Source organism: Pelodiscus sinensis, chromosome 10 (assembly GCF_052426305.1).
Source record: "Pelodiscus sinensis isolate ZL-2025 chromosome 10, ASM5242630v1, whole genome shotgun sequence".
NCBI classification, from domain to species: domain Eukaryota; kingdom Metazoa; phylum Chordata; order Testudines; family Trionychidae; genus Pelodiscus; species Pelodiscus sinensis.
The window spans coordinates 17,779,889-17,804,594 of NC_143061.1; the positions used below are offsets into that span (position 1 = coordinate 17,779,889).

A 24,706-nucleotide genomic window follows, 5' to 3' on the forward strand; every position below is an offset into this window, starting at 1 on the left:
ATGTCAATTGCGCAGCTTACGTCGAAATAGCTTATTTTGGCTTTTGGCGCTGTCTACACAGCAGGAAGTCTGAGAAAGAGCACTCTTCCTCCGACTTCCCTTACTCCTCGTAAAATGAGGGTTACAGGAGTCAGAGTAAAAAGTCCTCCAACTCGACACTATGTTGAAATAACTGCTTGTAGCGTAAACTCGGACTAGGTTATTTCGGAATAACACCAATTATTCCGAAATAACACTGCTGTGTAAACATACCCTAAGAGATTAAGCAACATGTGGACTCACACAAAGGTTAGCATTGGAGTTCCTGCAGAAGTCTCGTTATTTTTAAACAAGAGTTTAGTTTTTCTGTAAAGAAATCTGATCCATTTTTAAATGCGTTAACACAGATATATAGTATGTGATCTTAATTTATGTCTCAATTATAGCACAGTACATCATATTTTAAATGCAAGAGTATACTAAAAGAAATGTATAGTAGTGGCCTGTCTGGAAACTAACCTGTATGAGACCGAAAGTGTTTATTGAGCTCTCCCGAGGAAATAAAACTTTTGCCACAAATGCCACAAATATATGGCTTCTCTCCTAGAGGGTACACAAAAAGGTTAATATTTTAATATACAGATGTGTGTGTGAAATACAAATTAAACAGAGTCAGTGTACAATGGTGTGAAGAGCTCCCCAGACCACAATGAAAATTGAGATTTGCACTGCTAAGAAACCCCCAAAGAAAAAGCTGCCATGACTTTGGTACTTTCTCCTGTAAAGCGGTGAGCAATACAGGCAGTCCCCGACTTACATCAGATCCGCACTTATGAACGGGGCTCTCTCACCCCGGAGCTCGCAGGCAGCAATCCGCCACCTCGACCTCCGGGGCGAGAAAAGCTGCTCCCGGTGCCCCTGGTCTGCTGGGGACCGTCTCCAGCAGACCAGGGACACCGGGAGCGAAGCCGCAGCCGCGGTGGGGTCCCGCGCCTCTGAGGCTTTGTCAGAACAAAGCCTCAGAGGCGCGGCACCCCGCTGCGGCTTTGCTCCCCGTGTCCCTGGTCTGCTGGGGGGGGGGGGGGGGCGCAGCTAGTGTGCCCGCCCCCCCCAGCAGACCAGGCTTTTGTTGTGGACCCTGGGGCAGAGCAGCTGGGGCGCTGCCGGTTGGTCCTGCAGCGCCGCTCTGGGCACTACTGGACCAACCCGGCAGCACCCCAGCTGCTCTGCCCCAGGCGTCCTGATTCAGCCGCTGCTGGTCAGTTTCAGCAGCGGCTGAATCAGGACGCCTGGGGCAGAGCAGATGGGTTGGTCCAGTAGCGCTGAGGAGCGGTGCTACTGGAGCAACCCAGCAGCACCCCAGCTGCTCTGCCCCAAGCGTCCCCAAGTCAGCCGCTGCTGAAACTGACCAGCGCTGACTACAGGAAGCCCGAGGCAGAGTTGCTCTGCCCCAAGCTTCCTGGAATCAGCTGCTGATCAGTTTCAGCAGCAGCTGACTTGGGGACGCTTGGGGTTCTTAAGTTGAATCTGTATGTAAGTCAGAACTGGCGGTCAGTTTCAGCAGCGGCTGAATCTGGACGCCAGTTCCAACTTACATACAGATTCAACTTAAGAACAAACCTACAGTTCCTATCTTGTACGTAACCCGGGGACTGCCTGTAATTTTAAAAGGGGGGCCACTTCATACATTTCTTAAGTGGCCCCGGGCCACCATGGAAGGTGCGGGACCAGGGGACTTTCGTGCTCCCCTGCCCACGGACCCTGATTGATCTGAGGATGGGGAGTGTGTGAAGTCTTTGCCCCCTGCCTCTGGTGCCTAGAGAGAATCACCAGTTGTTAAGACAGCTGGCAGTTCCCTCTAGGCGTCGCAGCCAAAGGAGGGCCTGAGGTCGGAGGGAGCATGCAAAGTCTCTCACCCCTATCCCTGCTAGCGGTTCCCTCTGGTGCCACGCACCCCTGGCAGGGGAGGAGACTTTGCATGCTCCCCCGTCACCAGGTCTCAATTAGTCTGACGGTGGGGGAGTGGCAGGGTGCCCACCCTTGTCCTATACAGATTCCATATCCACTAATGCAGACTTCACTAATGCAGACTCCCCTTCTACCCAAGTCTGCTCTTTAGACTCACGTATTACCAACTGCTCCTTTTACCTCTTCCACTGCAGCCACCCTCCCCAAGCTGAACCCCCAGTTTATGCCAACTTACTCAGTAGCTCATTTATTCTCACCTGTATGTTTTCGTGAATGAGTGATAAGAGAACTGGACACTGCAAATGCTTTCCCACAGGTGTCACACACATACGGCTTCTCTCCTGTATGGCGACGAACATGGTACGTAAGCGTGCTGGCCTGGGCAAACCTCTGTCCACACCTATCACACACATAGGGCTTCTCACCACTGTGCTTCCTGTTAAGAAACACACACATAAGAGAATTCCACACAAGGGAGAAGAGGACACAAGATGAAAGGTACTTTGTGTTATATCAGTTATCTCCGGCCTTGCAAAGGGGGATATATTGTGGCCAAACAAGAGAAAGATTAGAGCCTAGTTTTCAGATATAAGTTTCTCATCCTCAGGGCCTGATCCAATTCAAAAAGTCAATGGAAAGAGTCCCACTGACTTCAGTGGCAGGCTAAGGGCGTTGCACAGGAAATAGGTGAACCCAGAAATTAAGCAAGACTTGTCACTCTAGTATGAAAACTAAACACCAAACAACACTGACAGCCACTGCAGAAAGACATGTTGTAACCTCCCCTGCCAGCAAATATAAAGGAATTCACCCCGAACCAAAAAAACCAATGGGAGAGAAGTCATCTTTCTCAGTATGTTTAGAAAGGGAAAATAGTATCAAATGCAAAGGGGGCCCTAAGATGAATGATCCCACATGGATTACTATACCAAATAAATACCTTGGGTGAAGGAAGAATACCGAGCACATACATTAGTCGCAATGAAAACCTGGACCTGAAAGTAGGGAAGAACTGGGAATGACAAAAACAAGTACAACCTTTCTTTAGGTCTAATCATGCATGTGCACATGTACACTAAACTTCAAGTGCAAGCAACAGTTTAAGTCAACTATTCGCATGCGTGAAACTAAACTTGTGCATAAATATTTGCAGGATCAGGGCTTTACTTAATACTTTCACTCACCTTGCATGAATCTTCAGATTGCTTGAAGTTGCAAACTGCAGATTGCATACATCACATTTATACGGTTTCTCTTCCCCATGATGCATACGACTGTGGAAAACTAGCTGGCATTTCTGGGCAAAGCCTTTGTCGCACAGTTCACATTTGTATGGCTTCTCCCCTGGGGAAAGAGATAAAACTGTGAACTTTCACCGTCTTAAAGGAAGGCTTTTTTATATAGACACTAGGTTCACTGACACAAACTCAGGAATCAGCCCTCCGACTTCTTATTTTGTGATGCCACATAGCACCCAACAATCAAGCAGCTGACCCAGCATGTTATGAGAACTGCAGCAGATAAATAATTTTTTAAGAACACTCATCTGAAAAGTCTCTGGTAATTAATATTGGTTTTAATAAAATCTACTCTTCAGAATTAATACTAGCATTGCCTTGTCAATAGGCAGTGAATCATTTTAACTTATGCAAAATTCTAGATATTAGAGATGGAGAAGATCTACTAATTCACCTGGTCTATCCAACTAGTATGTTACTCAGTTCTTGCTAATATTTCTTTTAGGAATGTCAGAGTGTAGCCATTTAGAGTGGGAATCAATAAGCATGAGCTTCTCAGTTACTTATACACACACACCTCCTGATCCAGCTCCCAGGCAGCCAACTGCTGCCTCAGAGTGGCAGACGGTGCACACCTGAGAAGCTGGCTGCCATGCTGCATGTAGCTGCTGAAATTTTCAGTGGTTACACAATTACACATATTTTAAAATCCCTAATTTCTTTAGTGTCTGCTACAGGAGGCCAACAGTGGTTTCCTGACTCTTAATAGATATTGTGGTATTCTCTAATAAATATGTGCTTACAATCTCATATGGTTGTATAATAGGAGAACATGAGCTTATATAACTATGATAGTGCTGAATCTGTTAGTAGGCAGACATTTTGGAGATCCTTAAATCTACTATATATTTGAGAGAATTTGTCTGTGTGTCTGTCCGTTCAAGAACTCTTCCTAAATGGTAAGAGCTAGGGCCACCAAAAGCATTATACAGCTTCCTCTTATCATAACTTAAAAGAAGAGAAGGGTTTGGTTATGCCAGGAAAATGGGATGTGCCCAGAATGAGATTGCTTCTCATAAAAGCATACAGAAAGAAAACAGGATCACCAAGTGGGTGAAAAGAGCTGGCTGAGGGAGTCCTCCCTGTCTGGGACTGCCTCAGCCTCGAGCCTCATACCTCACAGGTACCCTTTAGGAAGGGTGATGGGGTGGCTGACGCTCCTCCCATTCATATGGAAATATTTCTGGCTGTTCCCCTTTGTCACTGAGTGAGAGGAAAGTGCACAGTTTGCAGCATTCCTCACTCTTCATGGGGAGCATAGAGGGCAAACAAATCTGGACCTCCCCCAGCTGGGGAACATGTGCCCCTTACCCAGCAGTGCCTGCTGGAGCTGCAGCAGCCATGGAGAGGTGCTTCTCACCTGCCCCAAGCTGCTGCAGTGAGAGGGGCCTGGGGTAGTGCTCTCTCCCTGGGGCAGCCTGCATACTGAACCCCTCATCCTAAGTATCCTAATATCCTAAAGATATTAAAGGTTAACCAGCATTTTTACCTGCTAACTACTTAACCAGAGTCTCCTCCATGGTGGCAGCCTAGCCAGTAGGCCCGTAGGAGGTAACGGGCCCAGAGCAGCCACAGCCATCCACATTACAGCTATGGTGGAGCGAGAGCAGCCCCTGCTATCCATGGTGGGATCAGAGTAGTCCCTGCCACCTGCAACTCTGGGCAGGGAAAGAGCAGCCTCCACAGCTGGTGATTAACTGGTTAAACAAATCACTTAACCAGCTAATTATTCTGGGCCCCACTTCAGAGCTACTATTTCAACGAAGCATGTACATTTTCATTTTATTTTCAAAAAAACAAAATTAATTGAGTTAAGGACCCAAGCAAAGCCAGGTAAATCTTCTAGTTAATACATGCCATTGACAAAAAAAGAAATAACCAGACACCTTCCAAAGGTCTAAACCTGCTATCTAGTAACTGATACAAATGATAAGGTTTCCCACCCACCCATGCAAAAAAAATCGGGAGAAAAGGAAAATATACTGCTGATGTTTCTACCAGAAACACGGTTCTTGGATCCTGTTTCAGGGCTCCAACTTTTATAGTAGATTCTGGCTTGACAGTATCTGATAGACTTGAAGCCCTCACCTTTGACTACTGGAATGGAAAAGAATTATTGCTCTGCCCAAGGGCAGATGACTGTTTTGTAGGGCCCAGGGCAGCATAATCTTGCGGGGCCCCCCTTTGCCACGGCGCATGCACGGTGATGCAACGCGCATGCGCGGTGGCGCCACGGCGCATGTGCAGGGCTTTTTGCAGCGCGGGGCCCGGGGCGGCCGCCCCGCTCGCCCTGCCGTATATCCACCCCTGGCTCTGCCCGCTCTTATAGCCTTTTATTTATTGCCGCATCTCTATTCCTTCTGGAGATTCCTGGAAATAGCTCCTCTGCTTGACTCTCTCAGGGTACATCTACATTGCACGACTATTCCGAAATAAGTTATTCCAGAATAGTTATTCCAATATAGCTTATTTTGAAATAGCACATCTACGCTGCAGGGAAGCCTCAAAGTTAGTCCGAGGCAGGCTTCCCTAATGTAGACATGCTATCTTGATTTAGAGCCCCAGGAAGCATTGGGGAGGAATAACTTAGAATGGCCCTGGTGAGGGGCTATTTCAAAATAGCAACAGTAGAGCATCTACAACATGCCTTATTTCAAAACAGCTATTTTGGAATAGGTGTTATTCCTCGTAGAATGAGGTTTATAGATTTTGGAATAAGCCATCTGTTATTTCAAAATTATTTTGAAGTAACAGAATGGCTGTGTAAACGCTCACATTGTTATTTCGAAATAATACTAGTTATCTCGAAATAACGGTGCAGTATAGATACACCCTCAAAGTTTTCCCAAAGAGGAGCATAATGAAACTGACATCATGTTTAGAAGTTTCACTACTACCATAGAGTCCTGAATAACAGCAGTAAAAGAAACCTGGGAATAGACAATTTTGTTCTGTCACCCGCTGAGAAGGCTATGTACAGTAGCAGCAAAGGTACTGGAGCAGTTTGCAGACTGCACAGCATCAATTCATACTTGGAAGATGTTTTGTAACTATGCGCTATAAACATTTTGTAATTAAATGAAAAACTCAAATTCTGAAATAATTTATGCCTTATCAATCCCACTCTACTATAAAAAGGTATCACTGTCAAAGTTTCCTGCTTGCCACCAGGATTTTTCCACACTTTATGTTATCCAACTCATTTTAGTATATCCAGACTTGACGCCACACAAATTACTATACTGTGTATATCACTGAAATCTGAAAGACGGTGAACTAATAAATTATGAATGCCATTAATGTGACATAGCATGAAAGGACAATCTAATCATGTGTGATTCAGCCATTTTCTGCACCGTAGTCCACTTATTTACCTTCCAAAAATAAAAGAATGAGTCAGCTCTGCTGAGACTTCAAGTCCCTACAGTGTGCTTTGACTACAATGCTATCCTTTCCAGCTATATTATTTTTCTATGCACATTAAGGATGTTAAATATTGAGTAATTTATTAGTCAAGGAGTCGATGGAATTTCCATTGACTACTCGACTAGTTGATAGGCACTTCTGCATTCCTCCTGCAGTACCGCACGGAGCCTGGGTCAGCTCCGTGCAGCACAGCTTTGAAACACCAAGGTGGCATTTCAAAGGGGCAGTGCCTCACAGCTCAGCCCGGGATCAGCTGTGTGGCATTGCCACTTTGAAGTACCCTCTCTACCCCGCCCCCTTTGCTGCATCTATCTGATAGAAGCAGCAAGGGAGAGGGAATCAACTAGTCCTTAGCATCCTTAATACACATTCATAGTTTTCTATTTTAAAACATTACAGACTGGTAGAATGCAATTATCACTGACCAGCAGTTACCATCCAAATATACAGAATATCAGTGTGAAGATTCAAAGATTCTGAAACATACTAGTTATGTCTCTTCATGTTATCATTAAAAACAAAAGAAGCTCTTATAAAGAAGACTACAACTTACCTGTGTGAGTTCTGACATGTGTTTTCAGCTGATTACACTGTGTAAATGCTTTCCCACAGAGTTGGCACACATAAGGTTTTACTCCTTTGTGTATTCTCATGTGTCGTCGTAGACTACTGGCTTCTGAAAACACTTTCCCACAAGTGTTGCACACTGGCTTGGCCTTGGAGTATTTCTGATCGAGATATTCTCCTGAGCTCTCCAGCTGATAAGAGTTCTTTTCACTAGCTATATTAGACATACAGTGTTCTTTCAATGCACAGTTCTGCTGTGGCTTCGCCCGTTTTTGTTTCACTGCAATAGTCTGAACTAAAACATCTTGTGCTGCAAAAGTTTCACTTTCCACCACAGATGGTAGTAGTAGTTCTGAGTTATCGCTGCCTTGGGCAGCTTGTTCGGTTATCTGTGTAGCCAGTTTATTTGCATCTAAAAACATATCGACTGATGAATTCTCAATTATGTCATTCTGATATTGCACTGGTTTATTCTTCATGTTTTTCTGAGCGTTAAAAGCCTTTTTTCGCTTTCTGGTCTGAGCAGATTTCTTTTCTAAACCCACTTTTTTTGCCTGCGGCTGAACTGAATCTGCAGAAGGGGCATCAGATTTCTCTTGATTATTGTAATCTCGAAGAGTGAGAAGGCAAGTCTGTTGGTTCAGTTCAATGTTTCCAGTAATACTAGAAATCTCTGTAGAGGAGGGATTAGCAATAAAAGCAAAGTCTTCCATCTTTACTTTACATTTAGTGACCACCTCCTCCACTTTGAGATAGTCAGCAGCCTGGTGAATTTCTTTTACATTCCAGCTGCAAGGAAAAAAGGCTACATGACAATATTCTGGACATCAATATAAATGAATACTAAGAGAATAGCCATGTAAAAGTCTTACTTAAAAATAGTTTTGTGGTTAAAATTATAACTGTCAGAGGAGACTCCAACAATATCTAACCTATTGCGAGATATTATTTAACACCGACAGGAGACATACAAGCTGATAAAAATAATTCCACAGGGATTTTATTCAAGGATCTCAAAGCATTTCACAATGAATAAAATGTCAACACCTCTGTGAAGTAAGTATTACTCAATTTTACAGACAAAAATGTTTTCAAATGGTCATTACTGTGGATCAGTGACAAATACAGGAGTAAAACCCAGCTTGTATGGCGTCAGGCCACTACATTTTTCCTACAGCTGAACAGAGATCAATATATAGAGTTTTTTTAAATCTAAAATATGAGTTATATAGTATATTCTAACAAATTAACTCTCTCTGATGCTTACAATGTTGGACAATAACATCAGTGGTAAACAAAATTATTTTAGCATTGTAATAGGTTACACAAAAGACGTATTTTAAACAACAAAGCTAATCTCCATCTACACAATATATAGAGCAATTACTTTCAGTACAATAAAATGACAAAGAATGACATAAATCACCTTGATCTAAGCTTATATGGATTCATTATAAATACAAAAGGGAAAAAAATAATAAAAAATAAAAGCAGTGAAGGTTCAGAAGATCAGCCCAAGTTTTGATATTCTCAATGAGAAATAATATGCAATACTAAAGTGAGTAAAACAGAATTTACCACTAGTGTTCTTTCAACCCCTTTTTTCTTTTTCCATTTCTCCTTCCCATCTCCTTTTCTTGTATTATCTGTCTTTCTTTCCTGCCTTTCTTCTTGTCCATCTATTTTCTCCTCTTCCTTTCTCATTACCTCTCTTCATTAAGGGAAAGACCAGCAGTTACAAAAGCATTCTAAGGATGCTGCAGTGGTTTGTAGAAGCACTTTCTTAAAGAAAAACTGCAGTAATTGGTTATAATAGCTTAGAAAGTCAAATGTTAAACTACAATAAAATCTTGAACACAAATCCCTAAATTAGTTCAAGGTTGCACAATTCAAATCACAACAAGCCAGGAAATAAAAAACTAATGTTTTAATTATTGCATTAGATTGTCCATATCGCTGAAAGAACATTCAATTGTATTATACCTAAGGTACATCATATATTTTCTATATTAAAGATACACAAAGAATAGACAATAATCTGGAAATTATTAAAAACTAGACATTTATTGTGATACATGAGATATATCTGGTCTAATAATAGGGACTTCCACAAATACAATGGTACAAAAAATATAGTGGTGCTGTAAAAAAAAAAATACAACATATTTTGAATAATGCTATTGTAACAGACTGAACCTTTCTAGTTCAGCACCCTTGGGACTGACCCGTGCCAAACCAGAGAATTTGCCGAACCACAGGCTAACTAAAATAATGCCAGACCACAGATATTGCCAGATCAGAGTGCCGAACTAAAGAGGTTCAACCTATACATATTAGCAGTGTGGCAAAACTAATGACGGTCTTACGGTGCCTGACTTCTTGTCATTTTATTTGTGCAACCAGGATGCTGTACTAACAGTTTTACATGCAGTTTCTGCCAGAGTGGATCCAATTGCAGCAGCGGAGCCTAAATTACTAAAAACTGCTATTTTTGGTACACAGAGCTAGTGATTAGAATATCCTGTATTATACAAGTTTTCCTTTCAAGCACTGATTGCCTAGTGAAACTGTCTAAGGCTCCAATATTTTTAAGTATTTCTGCATAGAAGCAATTATTTTCTTTCCCTACATAAACAACAGGGAAAGCTGACTATGCACAAGGTGATGTAAAGTGCACAAATAACTAAAAAGATGACGATTTTTTTTTTCAAATCACTTTCAGGTACAGTAATAAGAAGTGCTGCTTGTAACAATAATAGGTAAACCAAATTCATACATACATACAATTTTAAGTTGATGTCCCTAAACTATCTATCATGGGATGAATGGCCTCTTTAAGAGGAAACAGATCCAGTTCACCTATTACTAGTTAACTGCCTACCAAACAGGGAGTGACAGAGGGCACTTTGCCTCTATAAAGACCATGGCAACAGTTGAGAAAGGGGAGCATGTAGAAGAGTGCTATATGAGACAGTGATAGGTGAGCGCTTCTTGTGAAGATAAAGAAACGTAGAAAACTGTTGGGAGAGTGAAGTGGGTGGAAGCTGTTAGAAAGAATTGGCCAGATGGGGAAACCCCGAGAAACAGAAGATTCGTACAGAAGCCTCAAAGTAAAGGAGAAAAACTTAGTCAGGGTAGGCTGATTTTAGAGTGGGGTTCCCCTGTAAGAAGTAGGACTTGCAAGCAAAGGAGCTTGGGCAATGAAACACTATGAAGAGACCTCTGAAATAGGGATGTAAAAGAGTAGTCAATTAGTCAACTGCTCATATTCCTCACATCCCCTCCTTTCCGCCTCTACATCAGAGGTCGCAATGGGGGGGCTGGGAGGGAAGGAGCTGGTGCTGGGGGAAGCTGGTGTAAAAGGCCAGTTCTCCACAGCAACTTCTCCACAGTAGGGGGCGGGGCAAGGGAGGCAGAGGTTCAGGGACACTGCAGCTTTGCCTTTTAAATGTACTAAGAGTCACCTGGCTCTTAGTACATTTAAAAGGCAGAGCTGCTGCGATCCAGACCTGGTGCGGGCTGGAACTGCTTCATCCCACTGTGGCTCTGCAGTTTAAATGTAGTAGGAGCTGGGCTGCTTGCATGCCAGGCTCCTACTACATTTAAACTTAAGAGACACAGTGGCTCCTTATCGACTAATTGTGGACTTGATACACAATTAGTCATTTACCTGATACTTAACATCCTTACTCTGGAGATGCAGCAGCCTGGGCATAGGAATTGAAGAGGGAATGGTTACTCTTGGGTGAGTGGCCACTCTCGGGTGAGTGGCCAGGAGTATGGAGCTAGAAGGCTGCTGCATTTTAACCTACCTTATTTTGGGGGTTTTGAGAACAAGATGGATTACTGAAGGTTGATATTCTATTAATAAGTTATACCTGAAAGCAGAGCTGAACTTGGACACAGAGGGATAACATTCTTTTCTTGGAGAGGGGAAGATGACTTTCAGGGTTCTCCATGGAGAAAAAGATGGAAAATTTACTCAGCCCTGGAGATTTTAGGATAAACTGAGGGAGGACTAAGCCTGATCCAGAATGGTTGGTTGCAGGAGAATGCTCTGATAGTGGGGAGCCCTCTCTATATTGCCTCCAAACTCTGGTATTTGTCTTTCCTGCTTATATAGCTGCTCTGTGTATATGGGGGGAAATGGGTTCTTGTACAACCAACATTACTGTGGGAATTAGCCTTCTGCTCCAAGAGTTCAAGTAGGATGTTTTCTTAATCTCAGTTCAGAAACAAAGTTACAAATATGAAAAGTCATTCCAGCAAGTCACTTGACCAAATATAGGTTGGAGAAGATTTATATAGATGATATTGAAAGTACAGAAAAGTTGATTCTAGTTAGACCCCTGACAAGGTAACTAGATCATACATGCCTCATAATATGAATGTGCATCAATGTTCACTGTGAGATGAGTGCTTCGGCAGCCAACCAGGAAAGATTCAGGTGCCTCCCAGCTGTTTAGCAGAGCTCCCACAGCCAGTAGCATGTGTTTCTACTGGTGATGCACTTCCAAATACATCTTGGTGCAAATAACAAAATTTCTGCTTATGGGAGAAAAAATTAGATGTGGCTTGTCTGAAAACCCCAGATGCATGCTTAATGGCTTCTGGATACCTTACACTAACTGTTGCAATGCTTACAAAGCAAATGAAATCAGGACTGCCATTGTGAGAGAACTTATGAGGGAAGGGGCAGAGAGAACTGCAGCAATTGAAAAATAAATAGATGAAAGCAATTGCTAAGGGCTAATAATGAGTTTAGATACACTATCAAGAGAGAAAGTAGGAATCCAATTTCAGGATCCTTTTTACAAGTTAAACATAACATTCTTTTAATAGAAAATAATAGGGAAATGTTAGTTGATTCATATTATCATTATAGCTGTATGGCAGTGTTTCAGGCCACATACATAACAGAGCTTTAGTATTTCACATGTACTGTATCTGCTATTAAATGTGTTCTTCCATAACTTATGGAAAAGAAACCAGTACTGAAGCGCGCTCTCTCTCAAAAAAAATAAAGGTATGTTACCTGTCAAGGTTTAAGTTTCCTGTGTATATAAACTCCAGGAGTTTCTGAAATCCATCAGCCTTCACTTGGGTCTGATCCAAAACCACATTATTGTCAGAGGCATCCCTGTAAAATGTGCCAAAGTACTCGCTAAAGGAGGCAAGTACATTTCTGTGAGCTTTGAACTGGAATTCACCAATAACTACTGTGCAGTCACAAAGGAAGCCTGACTCTCGCTGCTTGTTCAGTCTCTCTAGAAGGTGCTCACAGTGATGGGAATACTGCATTTTGGTAGAGGGATGAAGCGTCTTCATTCTGGCCTAAAGAAGCAAAGGAACTTTATTACAACTGCAATTTGTCTTTCAAACATAGTAAGTTAGGTGGGAGACAGTGTCCAATGCTGTTTCCATGATCACTACAATGAAACTCACTTTAACATAATGTCATTTGTACACTATATAAGGAAGCGAGAAACCAATCATCGGATCCCTCTCAGTGTGGGACCTATTAATCTTAATGTACACAGACACAAGGTATGGGAAGGAAAAGGACACTTCTACCAACTTAAAAAGACCCCTGAACTCTAGATAAATCATTCATTCATCCAAATCTATGAGCTTGATGCTTCTACAGAAACAGTTCAATAAGATGAATGTTAAAGTTTCTAAACTGTAGAGTATTTACAGAAACAGAATTTTGCATGGGATCATGGGTGTTGATACTAGGAAATCCTGCATTGTAGTGTCATATCTGCAACACTGTGCCTCTTGACAAGATTCAACATCTCTGTGAATAGCTTTCTCTAAATATCAAATGGGGATAATAATGCTGATTTAAAGCTATCTTACAAGGAAAATCAGAGATCCTGTCAACTTTTTAAAGTCCTTTTGCACTACTATACCTGAGTATCCTGGCTAGACCCTTTTCTCGTTTTGCTACAGTCAGTTGTTACTACAGGTTAAAACTCTCTTAATGAGGACACTCTGATCCAGCAACATCCATGGTCCAGGACCAGAGAGTCCCTGCTGGAGAGCTAGCACTTGGGAAACCAGCAGGCTGGCAGGGCAGCAGGAGTCCCAGGTAGGTAGTGGACCTTCCCAGCAGGGCAGTGGGAGCCCTACACATGGTAGCAGGGCTGCCAGGCACTGCAGTTAGAGCTCAGTGTGCAGAGGTGTTGGGAGGGCCAACAGGACAGCAGGGGTCAGTGAGGAGGAGGAGGTGGCTGGGAGGCGGGCCAGGGCTGGAGAGCAAGGGGGCCAGAAATGACCTCTCCTGGTCCAGCAAACTCCATCCTCCAGGACCGGTCAGGTACTGAGGGCGCTGACCAGAGAGAGGCCCAACCTGTAGCTGTGCCACAGCAAGAGGAAAGCATCAGGCTAAAGCCAGCGCAAAAGCCAGAGGAATGCATTCCACTCGCAATTACTCTCTGGAAGCAGCGTGAATCTTGAGTGCCCCGCCCTGCCACCCCTGCATGGCTGAGCGGCGCTCAGCACGTCCGCCCCTGCCCTGCCCCGCCCCAGCGGTGGGGGATGAAAGTGAAGTGCCCGGCGTAGACAAGGCTCCCCAGGGCTGCAGCTATTTGCTAGGGGGAGGAGGGTAAGCGGGTCCCTGCTCCCCTCACTCCTCAGTGAGCTGACCGGGGCGCTTCCATTGCCCTCGCCGCCCCAGTTACCACGCTCGAGCCCGCCCCCTCAGCCCTCCTCCTACGCTAGGTGGTTCGGCCCCATCCCCGATTCCGGGCCCAGTCGGCCACCCCGAGGAGTAGTGGCCGGCCTGGCTCTCTCCCCCCTCCCCATACACCGGAGTGGTTGGTTCCGTTCCGTCTGTCGCTGCCCCCACAGCAGGGCGATTTGGTCCCGTCCCCTCCCACAGCCGCCAAGATCCGTAGATTCGGTCCCGCCTGCCCCTCCCCTAAGCGGCGGAGGCAGCTGCCTGAGGCCCGGCTGGGGTGGGGAAGACTGTGCGCGCACACACCTGAGGAAGGGGAGACCGAGTCCGTTCGCCTCAGGCCGCCATTTTATGATGACGCCACACGCACCGCTCGTCCGCTTCCGAGATATCACTTCCGATCTCATCCTTGCAGGTCTCTGCCCCCAGCCAGATTGGAGCCAACCAGGCTCCACATTACTTAGCTGACAGGCCCTGCGTCCCACAGTGGCACGGTGTCATCCTTACCCCTTCCGGTCTCAGCCTTGCGGGGCAAATGGTCAGGGAGGACAGGGCGTGGACTACAATGCCCAGCATGCACCGCGGCACTGGGAGGGGATCCCTAGTCAGTGTGGAGCGGTGCATGGTGGGAGATGTAGTCCCAGGGAAGCTGTCTCTCTTCTCAGTAGGCGTGATGATGGGACATAGGGTTGCCAGGTGTCCGGTTTTGAACCGGACAGTCCAATATTTGAGTTTTCTGTCCTGGAAACACATTGTGAAAATACCAGACATATAAATGTTCTATAGTAATAGAAATGTAGCCGTGTTAGTCTGGTGTAGCTGAAGCAAAATGCAGGACTATGTAGCACTTTAAAGACTAACAAGATGGTTTATTAGATGATGAGCTTTCGTGGGCCAGACCCACTTCCTTAGATCAAATAGTGGAAGAATTTATCATTTATGCTATCATGTGCCGAAAGTGTCCGTCTGCTATGTACATTGGACAAACGTCTCAGACACTTCGCCAAAGGATTAATGCCCACAAAACAGATATCAGACAAGATCACAAAGAAAAAACTATTTCTTGCCATTTCAACGAGAAAGGACACTGTCTCAACGACTTCACCACCTGCGTTCTTCTACAAAGACCTTTTACATCTGCACTTGAAAGGGAATCCTCTGAACTGTCATTCATGTTAAAATTCGACACTCTCCGGGGGGGCAGATTGAACAAAGACCCCAACTATCTTACCCATTACCAGGATAGCTTCCTCAATTATCACCTCTAATACCATTAGCTCACAGACATCTAACTTTCCCCACCTCTAATATCATTAACTCACAGATACTTACCTTCCTTCCTTTCCCCCCCCCCCATCCCCCTTCTGTTCTGAAATGTGATTTGTCCTTTTCATATGTGTTCATTTTTTTAAATTGTATCCTTTGGTATATATGGTTGTGACTATTTTCTTCCACTATTTGATCTGAGGAAGTGGATCTGGCCCACGAAAGCTCATCATCTAATAAACCATCTTGTTAGTCTTTAAAGTGCTACATAGTCCTGCATTTTGCTTCATATAAATGTTCTGTATTTTCTAATTAAGTTTGTATTATTATCAGAAGTATCAGTATGTAGCTGCATACCGCCTGGCAGGTAGAGATGCTCACACTGCGTGAACGTGTCTACCAGCCAGGCAGTACGCAGCTACACAGTAGAGAGGAACGGGGTGGAGATGGGGGCGGGGCTGAGGCGGGATGCAATCCCCGGGGCCAGACTCGCCCATGCACCCGTCGGGACTGTGCACGGACGGGCAGCACCCCAGGATCAGCGTGCACTCAGGCCAGCCCCGCTCCATGCCGGCCTGTTCTCCCCCAGTCCCGCTCTCCCCCTGGCCAGCCCCGCTCCCCTCAACTCCCTCCCAGCCAACCCTGTTTCCCAGTGGCTGATTCCCCTCCCCCCCCCCGCCAGCCCTGCTCCCCCCAATCCTCTCCTGCCCAGCCCTGCTTCCCGGCAGCCGGTTCCCTCCTTCTCCCCCCCGATCTCCTCCAGCCAGCCCCGCTCCCCGGACCCCCTCCCGGCCAGCCCTGCTTCCTGCCGGCCGGTCTCCCCCTCCCCGATCTCCCCTGGCCAGCCCTGCTCCCCCCGACCCCCTCCCAGCCGGTCTCCCTCCCTTCTTCCCCACCCCCCCGCATCTGAGATCAAGTGTGTCTGGTATTTTTTTAAAACTATCTGGTAACCCTAGTTATGCGACTAGCAGACCCAGAAAGGGAGCTGCCACTCTGAGGGGTCAAAGGTCTGGCACCTTGTGTTACAAAGTCTGGCCACCTTCTTCCCATGAGTCCCACGTGTTATGTGCAGAGGAGCAGGACCCCAGCTGCAGATGACCGTGACTAAGTGGGACAGAGATGATATCAGTTGCCTCCACACTGGTATAGTCCCTGCAGGGACACTTATTCTGCTGTCTAAATGACTTTTTAGGTTAGTTTATGTGTCTTCCCAAACACCATTCTAAAGGAGCTGTCTGTAAATTATGTGACATGTTTTTGGTGTGTTTATTCCAAAACCCTTTGTAAAACTGAAATAAACACTATGTCCTGTAAAGCTAAAGGCCCACCTAGTCTACACCCACACATAACCATGCATTACATAATTTATGAACAGCCCCAAAATGGCACCTTCCTAGCAGAATTGGAAAGATTCCATGGGGGGAATTAAAATGATATAGTTATAAGGGTACCAATTACAGAAAAGCTGATGGAAGCAAGGCTTATATGCTTTGGACATGTGGGGAAAAAATAGGAAACAGGCTGTTAACCTCAAGCTTCAAAGTGTAAGAGAAGGTCTGGAAGACTAAACTAGACGGACTGATGCAATTTAAAAGGATTTGATTTTAAAAGGAGTTTCTGAGAAATTGTTTCAAACAGCCTGGAATGGAGAAAAAGGACTCAAAGAGGTGACATATATATATATATATATATATATATATAGTATTAAGATTAGAAGAAGAAAATCTGTTTGGTTTAAATTCATACTTGCTTTAAATTGGGAGGGAGGAGCAGTCTTTCTGTGCAGACATAGCCTGTTAAAGCAAGGAGCCAACCTTGAACTTAAGATCCAGATCTCAAGTCATAAATCTGTGAATCAGGTTCCAGGTAGTTGGTTTAACCCTTTGTTTAGCAAAAACATACAGAGCTCTTTAAACATAGTTTCATGAGGAAAGCAGTGTAGTAAGATAGGGCCAGAAATATAAGCCCAGATATCACAGGCCTGGTGTAAGGCCTGAAGCCTAGACAGCAATATTCAAGACTTTCCTAATATAAAGCAAAGTGAAGCTGTAAGCAAGAGGCAGGCCCCTGCTCACAGAAGCTGTCAAGAACAGAACTGATATTACAGAAATACTTATACCTAAGAGGTACTAGGCAGAGGTCCTAAACACATTACAGAGAGGTTATAACAGAACACCTCATGAAGAAACATCTTGGTACCAAGCCTCACAGATAACAAGAACAATACTGACCCAGGTTCAGGACAGAGTCTAAACTGACAGCATGATAGATAGTGATTGAACCCCTGTGTACAAAGTAATGGGTGGCTCTAGGTAACATCAAAGTGGGGAGCAACCTGATATGTAACTTGTTTGTACCTGTGTATAAAAGTGTACCTCAAAGAGCTGTCTTTGCCCAGCCAAGGGAACAGTGTCTCTTTCCTAGCACTGACTGAGCTGAATCCATCGTCAGGGGGGCTTATGTGTAGTGGTTCGGTAAAGTCTACTGACAACTATTATTGGAATTTGTTTGACAATAAACCTGGCTTGGTGCCTTTGATCCTTATCTGATTTTGTTGTCTTTGGGGGCTCTCTCAGAATCTGCTGTGGTGGCTATTTGCACAAGCCAACACAACACACAAAGGAGCATATGCACACAGCTAAATGGTTATCATCACTGAAGGAGTAGGAGACCTGTCAGGGTACCCTTCTGGTTGCACCTGACTACTATAAGTAGGATGTAGTGAAATATATGCTGTGTGAAATATATGCTCTAAGATACACACTCCCATTCATACATATGCTCAAACAAGAACACACAGAGGTGCACAGAAACATGCACATTGAATCACTTTCACAGATAATTATTACAGTTTGATACACTACGGTCTAGTTAGATCTTCTCAGATGATTGAGCAGCCTTCTTGGCTTCCTTTGCCTAATCTCAAAAGGGAAATTGTAGGTCTTTATTTCTGACTTTGCTATCTCTCATCTATGTTACCTGTAAATAAGGAGAATACTAGTTGCTTCTCTCTCCATTAGGGTTATGAGGTTATGGTCAATAATTAGGATTGTGAACTGCACAAAAATATTAAATGCAGTCAGCTCTTGAAGAGATTTGAGCACGTGGGTATCCTGGTACATGTTCCCCTAAAGCAGGGGTGGGCAATAATTTGTGATGGTCAGCCACTTCACAAATTTTTTAAGTGGCCCTGTGTGACCACCAAAGAGCCGTGACCTTAGGCAGAAGGGTCAGGGCCAAGACACTTCCCATGCTCCCCCACCCACAGATCAGGCCACCTGATAGGCCTCGGGGTGGGGACACACATTAAATGTATGCCCCCCACACCCACTGGCACCTAGAAAGAATCGCCAGCTGTTTCAGCTGGCGGTTCACTCTAAGCACTGCGTGCCCCTTGCAGGCTTGGTCAATCAGGGGGTGGGGAAGTGCATGACATCTTTACCTCCTGCTTCCTTTACTCCCTTTACCACATGTCCCTACCCTACAAGGGCCGCGTGGCATCTAGAGTCAATCACCAGCTGTTTCAGCTGATGGTTCATTTTAGGCACCACGCGCCCTGGCAGAGGGAGGAGACTTTGCACACCCCCCATCTCCAGGTCTCAATTGGCCTGGGAGCGGGGGAGCAGCAGGGCTTGGTGGGTTGGATCGGGCCCATAGATGGTCTCTTGCCCACCCCCAACCTAAAGAGTTCTTTATCAGGGAGATGTGCGTTTGTGCTCTGTCTTTCATATCTCTGCCTTTCTCATCTCTATCTGAGAATGGTGGCCAAGAATATGGTCCAATCCATACAGCTGTGAATGACTTCATCTTCACTAGGAGCTTGATCTTTATTCAAGTGGATTCTTAATACCTTTCCAACCTCTCCTATTCACTTTTCCATATTTCTGCACAAAAAAATAATTATAGTTATGACTTATCTTAAAAAAAGATCACAGGAGGAAAGGGAAGAGCTTTATCCTGGAAACCTCTTGATCAAATGAGGTTAAATGACCATGGTAACCAGTGACAGGATAGCCTTCTTATAGCAAAGTATTTTTTAACTATAACCCTTCTGCCAGGTAGCGCCAGTAACAGCCAAGGCTGAGTTCAATATCTAGGGCAGTGGTTCTCAACTCGTTTCAGACCATGGACCACCAGGCCAATCAAAAAATTGTCGTGGACCACCTCCAGCACATATAGCACAGGACGAACGACACAGCAACTGCTCAGCATGACGGCAGCAGCTACACTGACGCTCAGAGCCTCAGACGGAAGTTACTGGCAACACAACAAGGTTGGGTCGTAGGTGGCACTATGAATGACGCGCAGAGTGCTTGTGAACACGGCGTAAAACAGCCTAAAGGTGGCGCCTGCTCACGCCATGTGACTTTGGACAATGTTCCTGTGGGCCACCGAAAAAGTCACTATGGACCACCAGTGGTCCACGGACCACCAGTTGAGAACCACAGATGTAGGGGTTCCTCCCCATCCATCCAACACAGAACTAGCTCAAGCTTCCACGTGGTAACCTGAGAAATTCACATAAATCCCCTGTGTGCCAGAAATTGGCCAATGGGAACTGTCAGGACCTAACCAGATCAGCCACACTGTCACTGGTTCATTCTCCTGCACATCTACTAATGTAATATATGCCATCATGTGCCAGCAATGCCCCTCTGCTATATATTTCGGCCAAACTGGACAGTCCCCACATAAAAGAATAAATGGACACAAATCAGATATTAGGAATGGCAATATACAAAAACCTGTAGGAGAACACTTCAATCTCCCTGGACACACAATTGCAGATCTAAAGGTAGCCATCCTGCAGCAAAAAAACTTCAAGACCAGACTTCAAAGAGAAACCACTGAGCTACAGTTCAAGTTTGACACCATCAACTCAGGATTAAACAAAGACTGTGAATGGCTTGCTAACTACAAAAGCAGCTTCTCCTCTCTTGGAATTCACAACTCCAGATCAGCTACTAGAAGTGGGCCTCATTCTCCCTGATTGGATCCACCTCCTTATCTCTAGCCTGATTCTGCCTGCATATTTATACCTGCCTCTGGAAATTTCCACTATATGCATCTGACGAAGTGGGTCTTTGCCCACGAAAGCTTATGCTCCAACACTTCTGTTAGTCTATAAGGTGCCACAGGACTCCTCGCCGCTAAATATGGTTTTATTTGCTAAAGCTTACTTGTTAAAGATTTTGAGCTGCCTGATATGTTTCTTCAGTTCTGTTGCTTTTGTTACCAATGTCCCTACACTTTGCATATCAATATGAATGAAAGTGGCAATATTACAGTAGTTATTTATCTCTACTAATGTTACCTGTCAAAGGTTCAGACAAGTGCATTTCAGGCTGATTGTTTGACAAAGATAGCCTCCTATCTACTCTTTAAATATATGCACACAATTACAATGTGTTGTTGAAAATCTCTCTGATGGTCACGTGTATTATTACAACATATATGCTTTAAAAATTGTTTCCATTATTATGCAAAGTAATCTGTTTGCCACATTAGTGTTATTAGTGCGTGCTTTATTGTATTATTATTTGTTGTTTACTGAGGATCACCAGCACCATTTCCTTTACACCTAGGAAAATATGGTCCATGCCCAAAAGATCATACATTCTCAGGACCCAGTTCTGCAAGTGTTTATGCACTTGAGCAATGTTATTTGAATACAGTGGGATTACTCAAAGAAATAAAATTGAGTAAACTCAGAGTAAACGGAATAAATTCAGAGAACTAGAATTGAGTGTATGTGTAAATATTTGCATGATCAGGGCATGCATTAGATGAATAACACAATTCAAACAAAGAATATAACAGCTTTTCTTTCTATTTGAGTAATTAACCAATATTGTTAATAATAAAATACCACATTAATAATAATTAATAATCTGTACTAATTTTTATTTTATGTTATCCAGGGAGATTACAAAATGGTAACTTTAACTTTTTGGATTTAACTGTAACGTTAGACATATGTCACTATTAACAAAGGAAAACTAGCAAAATAATAATCTGTTTAGCTTTCTTCACTACTTTCAGGTCTTTGATATTGTCTTTCGGCTCTTCTATGATGTATAATATTACAAAATAGACACAACTGAAATTAAAATGGTGCTTAAAACTTTTAATCAAATGCAAATTGTGCATTTTACCCTCATTTAAAATTATATTTTTAAAAAATCTAACAAATGTATTAATTTGAAACAGGTTCCAGTGGTGTACATTCAAGTATTGTTTTTAAATAGCTGTCAATGCTATAAACATTGTACTTATTTGAAGAGCTCATCTTGGCAAAATGAAAATATTAACGTTGTACCAATCAGAGAGACTTTAACTTTCACCTTTGGAAACATAGACTTTTGTTTCTAAGGCAACAACATCCAATGCAATCTAAATAAATTGTAAACCGCGATTTTACAATAAAGGAATATTTGAGCAAAATTGCTTCAATGTTTCCGCCCGGTTTCGAACCGGGGACCTTTCGCGTGTTAGGCGAACGTGATAACCACTACACTACGGAAACCTCTGCGAGTAAAGAGCCTCGTAGTATCTCTTTTATGAATGTACTACAGGTCGCTGAATGCTATGAGCATAATATCAATTTGCAGGGTTTTTTGTTCACATTTACCAGGGAAGTAACCACTGCCAAGATTCAACTGGGCGACCTGCGCATCTGACCTGGACCCCAAGCGCCCAGCGGAGCTCCTACCACACAGATGGGTTACTAACGCTAACGTTGCCTAAAACACAGAGAAAACAATTGGGGGCTCCCCCCGACTGCGCTTCTACAGCCTGCACTGCGCCCACGTGACGCCATTCCAAGCACGGGGCCCCCACCCACTCGTGAACTTTGCAATAGCTACTACGCAGCACCTGCTCCCGGGAGGCAGCGGGCGCAGCCCAGCCACTCCAGTGTCTGTGTTGCACCAGCCCGCAGAGCGCGCGTTACCTGCTCCCTGCCGGGCGCGCTCTGGGCGTGCACGGGGCGCCCCTTTGCGGCATGCACCTGCTGTCCAACGCGTAGGACTGCACAGGCCGCCTGGTTCGCCTCTCCGCACGGAACTGTGCTAAGCAGCAGCCTCCTGGTTGTGCTCTCCCCCCCCCCCCCCAGCATGAATTTACTCTCTGCAGTTCCTTAGTTTCCTGACTCCTAGGCTTCTCTTTGGTACTTCAAAATGAGACACAGGAGGCTTAGAGGGGTAGCCATGTTTGTTAGTCTTTAACCTAAAAAACAAGTAGTCCCTGGGGCACTTGAGGGCATGTCTACACGACAGAGAAGATTGACTCTTCTAGCATTCGATTAAGCTGGTTTAATGTAGACCCGTAAAGTGAACACTGTGAGGGCAGCCCCCACTGGCATCCAGTACTCCTTGTTCTGTGAGGAGTAAAGGAGCATGTGCTCCCAGTGGTGCTCCTGCTCCATAGTTTGAAATAGCTTATTTCAGCGCCAAATTTTGAAATAATTCACTATGCCGAAGCGTCCGTTACTCCTTGTGGAATGAGGTTTGCAGGGACGTCGGAATAGTGAGCCCATTATATTTTGAAATAACAGGCTTGCTGTGAAATAACAGGCGTGCTGTGATAACTATTTTGGGATATTCCAGTATCCTAAAATAGTGTTGCGGTGTAGATCCGTGGTCACCAACAGGTCGAGGCCTCAACCAGTCAATCGCAAGACATCCAGGCCCCTCTATTTTCCCCCCACCCCCGAGAAGCCCCACTACCTACCTCCAGTGAAAATGGAGGTAGTGCCGGCTTCCCACGAGTGGACGGAAGTCCCACAACTTAGCGCCACTTCAGGAAGTGCACTGGCTGCTCTGCCGGGTGTGCTGCGGGAAGGGGCGTCAGCCCCGGAGGAGGAGCACGGCGACTTCCCTGCACTGGCGCAAGAGGGGTGAGTCAGCCCCAGGGCAGGCGCGCGGGGTTTTCCTGTGCCATGGGGGCAGGTGGGGGTGTCGGCTCCAGGGCAGGCGCATGCTGGGGTTTCGGCCCCGGGGCAGGCATGCGTGGGGTTTTCCTGTGCCGCGGGGTGGAGGGAGGGGTTTCGGCCCCAGGGCAGGCGTGCGCAGGGTTTCCCACTGCTGCGGGGGGGAGGGAGTGTTTCTACCCCGGGGCAGGCATGCACGGGATTTCCCTGCGCCGGGGTGGGGGGGAGTCGGGCCCAGAGGAGGCATGTGCCAGCTTTCCTCAGGGGGGAGGGGGAATCCTGGGAGGAAGCAGATGCAGGGGACTCTCTGCCTCCACTGGCACCCTGCCTCCTGTTCCCACTCCCCTCCCCCCACTGGCACCCTGCCTCCTGTCTTCTGCCCCCTATTCCCACTCCCCACTCTCCAGTTCCCTCTCCCCTGCCCCCACTCCCCAGTTCCCTCTCCCCGGCCACAGAACTCTGTCCTCACTCCCCTGTCCTCAGCTACAAGTTTGCAGATGACACTAAGCTGGGGGGAGAGGGAGATACGCTTAAGGGCAGAGATAGGATCCAGAGTGACTTAGACAAATTGGAGGATTGGGCCACTAGAAATCTCATGAGATTCAACAAAGACAAGTGTAGAGTCCTGCACTTGGGACGGAAGAATCCCAAGCATAGTTACAGGCTGGGGACCAACCAGTTAAGTTGTAGTTCTGCAGAAAAGGACCTGGGGGTTACAGTGGATGAGAAGCTAGATATGAGTCAACAGTGTGTCCTTGTAGCCAAGAAGGCTAATGGCATATTAGGATGCATTAAGAGGAGCATTGCCAGCAGATCCAGAGATGTCATTATTCCCCTTTATTCGGCTTTGGTGAGGCCACATCTGGAGTATTGTGTCCAGTTCTGGGCCCCCCACTACAAAAAGGATGCAGAAGCATTGGAGAGGGTCCAGGGGAGGGCAACCAAAATGATTAGGGGGCTGGAGCATATGACCTACGAGGAGAGGCTGAGGGACTTTGGTCTGTTTAGTCTGCAGAAGCGAAGAGTGAGGGGGGATTTGATAGCAGCCTTCAACTTCCTGAAGGGAGGTTCCAAAGAGGATGGAGAAAGGCTGTTCTCAGTAGTGACAGATGGCAGAACAAGGATCAATGGTCTCAAGTTGTGGTGGGAGAGGTCCAGATTGGATATTAGGAAAAACTATTTTACTAGAAGGGTAGTGAAGCATTGGAATGGGTTACCTAGGGAAGTAGTGGAGTCTCCATCCCTAGAGGTATTTAAGTCTCGGCTTGACAAAGCCCTGGCCGGGTTGATTTAGATGGGATTGGTCCTGCCTAGAGCGGGGGGCTGAACTTGACGACCTTCTGGGGTCTCTTCCAGTTCTATGATTCTATGATAAGGGGATGGTTGGATGAAATAACATGATCTTGGTAACTAATTGACCATTCATTATCAGTTGGAAATAGGTCAATGGAGGGATGATAGGAGTTGCTATAGGGAACTTTCTGGATGTCTGGCTGGTGAGTCTTGCCCACATGCTCAGGGTTTAGCTGATCACCATATTTGGGGTCGGGAAGGAATTTTCCTCCAGGGTAGATTGGCAGAGGCCCTGGA

The 24,706-nt window shown here is 45.3% G+C and overlaps 1 protein-coding gene and 1 non-coding gene across 7 annotated transcripts in view; both read right to left on the bottom strand.

Annotated features, from left to right (window-relative positions):
* MYNN (myoneurin) overlaps positions 1-14,452 on the bottom strand; it is a 28,812-nt gene extending 14,360 nt beyond the window's left edge. Inside the window, exons 1-6 of one of the 6 annotated variants that reach the window (XM_006131712.5) lie at positions 14,227-14,452; positions 12,274-12,572; positions 7,225-8,027; positions 3,132-3,291; positions 2,205-2,383; positions 499-582 (exon numbers count right to left, since the gene is read on the bottom strand). In XM_006131712.5, the coding sequence (XP_006131774.1) occupies positions 499-582; positions 2,205-2,383; positions 3,132-3,291; positions 7,225-8,027; positions 12,274-12,566 (1,519 nt within the window). In that variant the 5' untranslated portion in view covers positions 12,567-12,572; positions 14,227-14,452. Of the gene's footprint in view, positions 1-498; positions 583-2,204; positions 2,384-3,131; positions 3,292-7,224; positions 8,044-8,816; positions 12,573-14,226 lie in introns of those variants that run through there. The other 5 variants (XM_014577866.4, XM_014577868.3, XM_075937896.2 and 2 more) reach the window with 5 other exon arrangements.
* A 7,187-nt stretch (positions 14,453-21,639) lies between these two features.
* On the bottom strand, positions 21,640-21,712 carry TRNAV-AAC (transfer RNA valine (anticodon AAC)). The gene has a single exon. It is a non-coding gene; the product is annotated as a tRNA-Val (tRNA).
* Between the last annotated feature and the right edge of the window lie 2,994 nt (positions 21,713-24,706).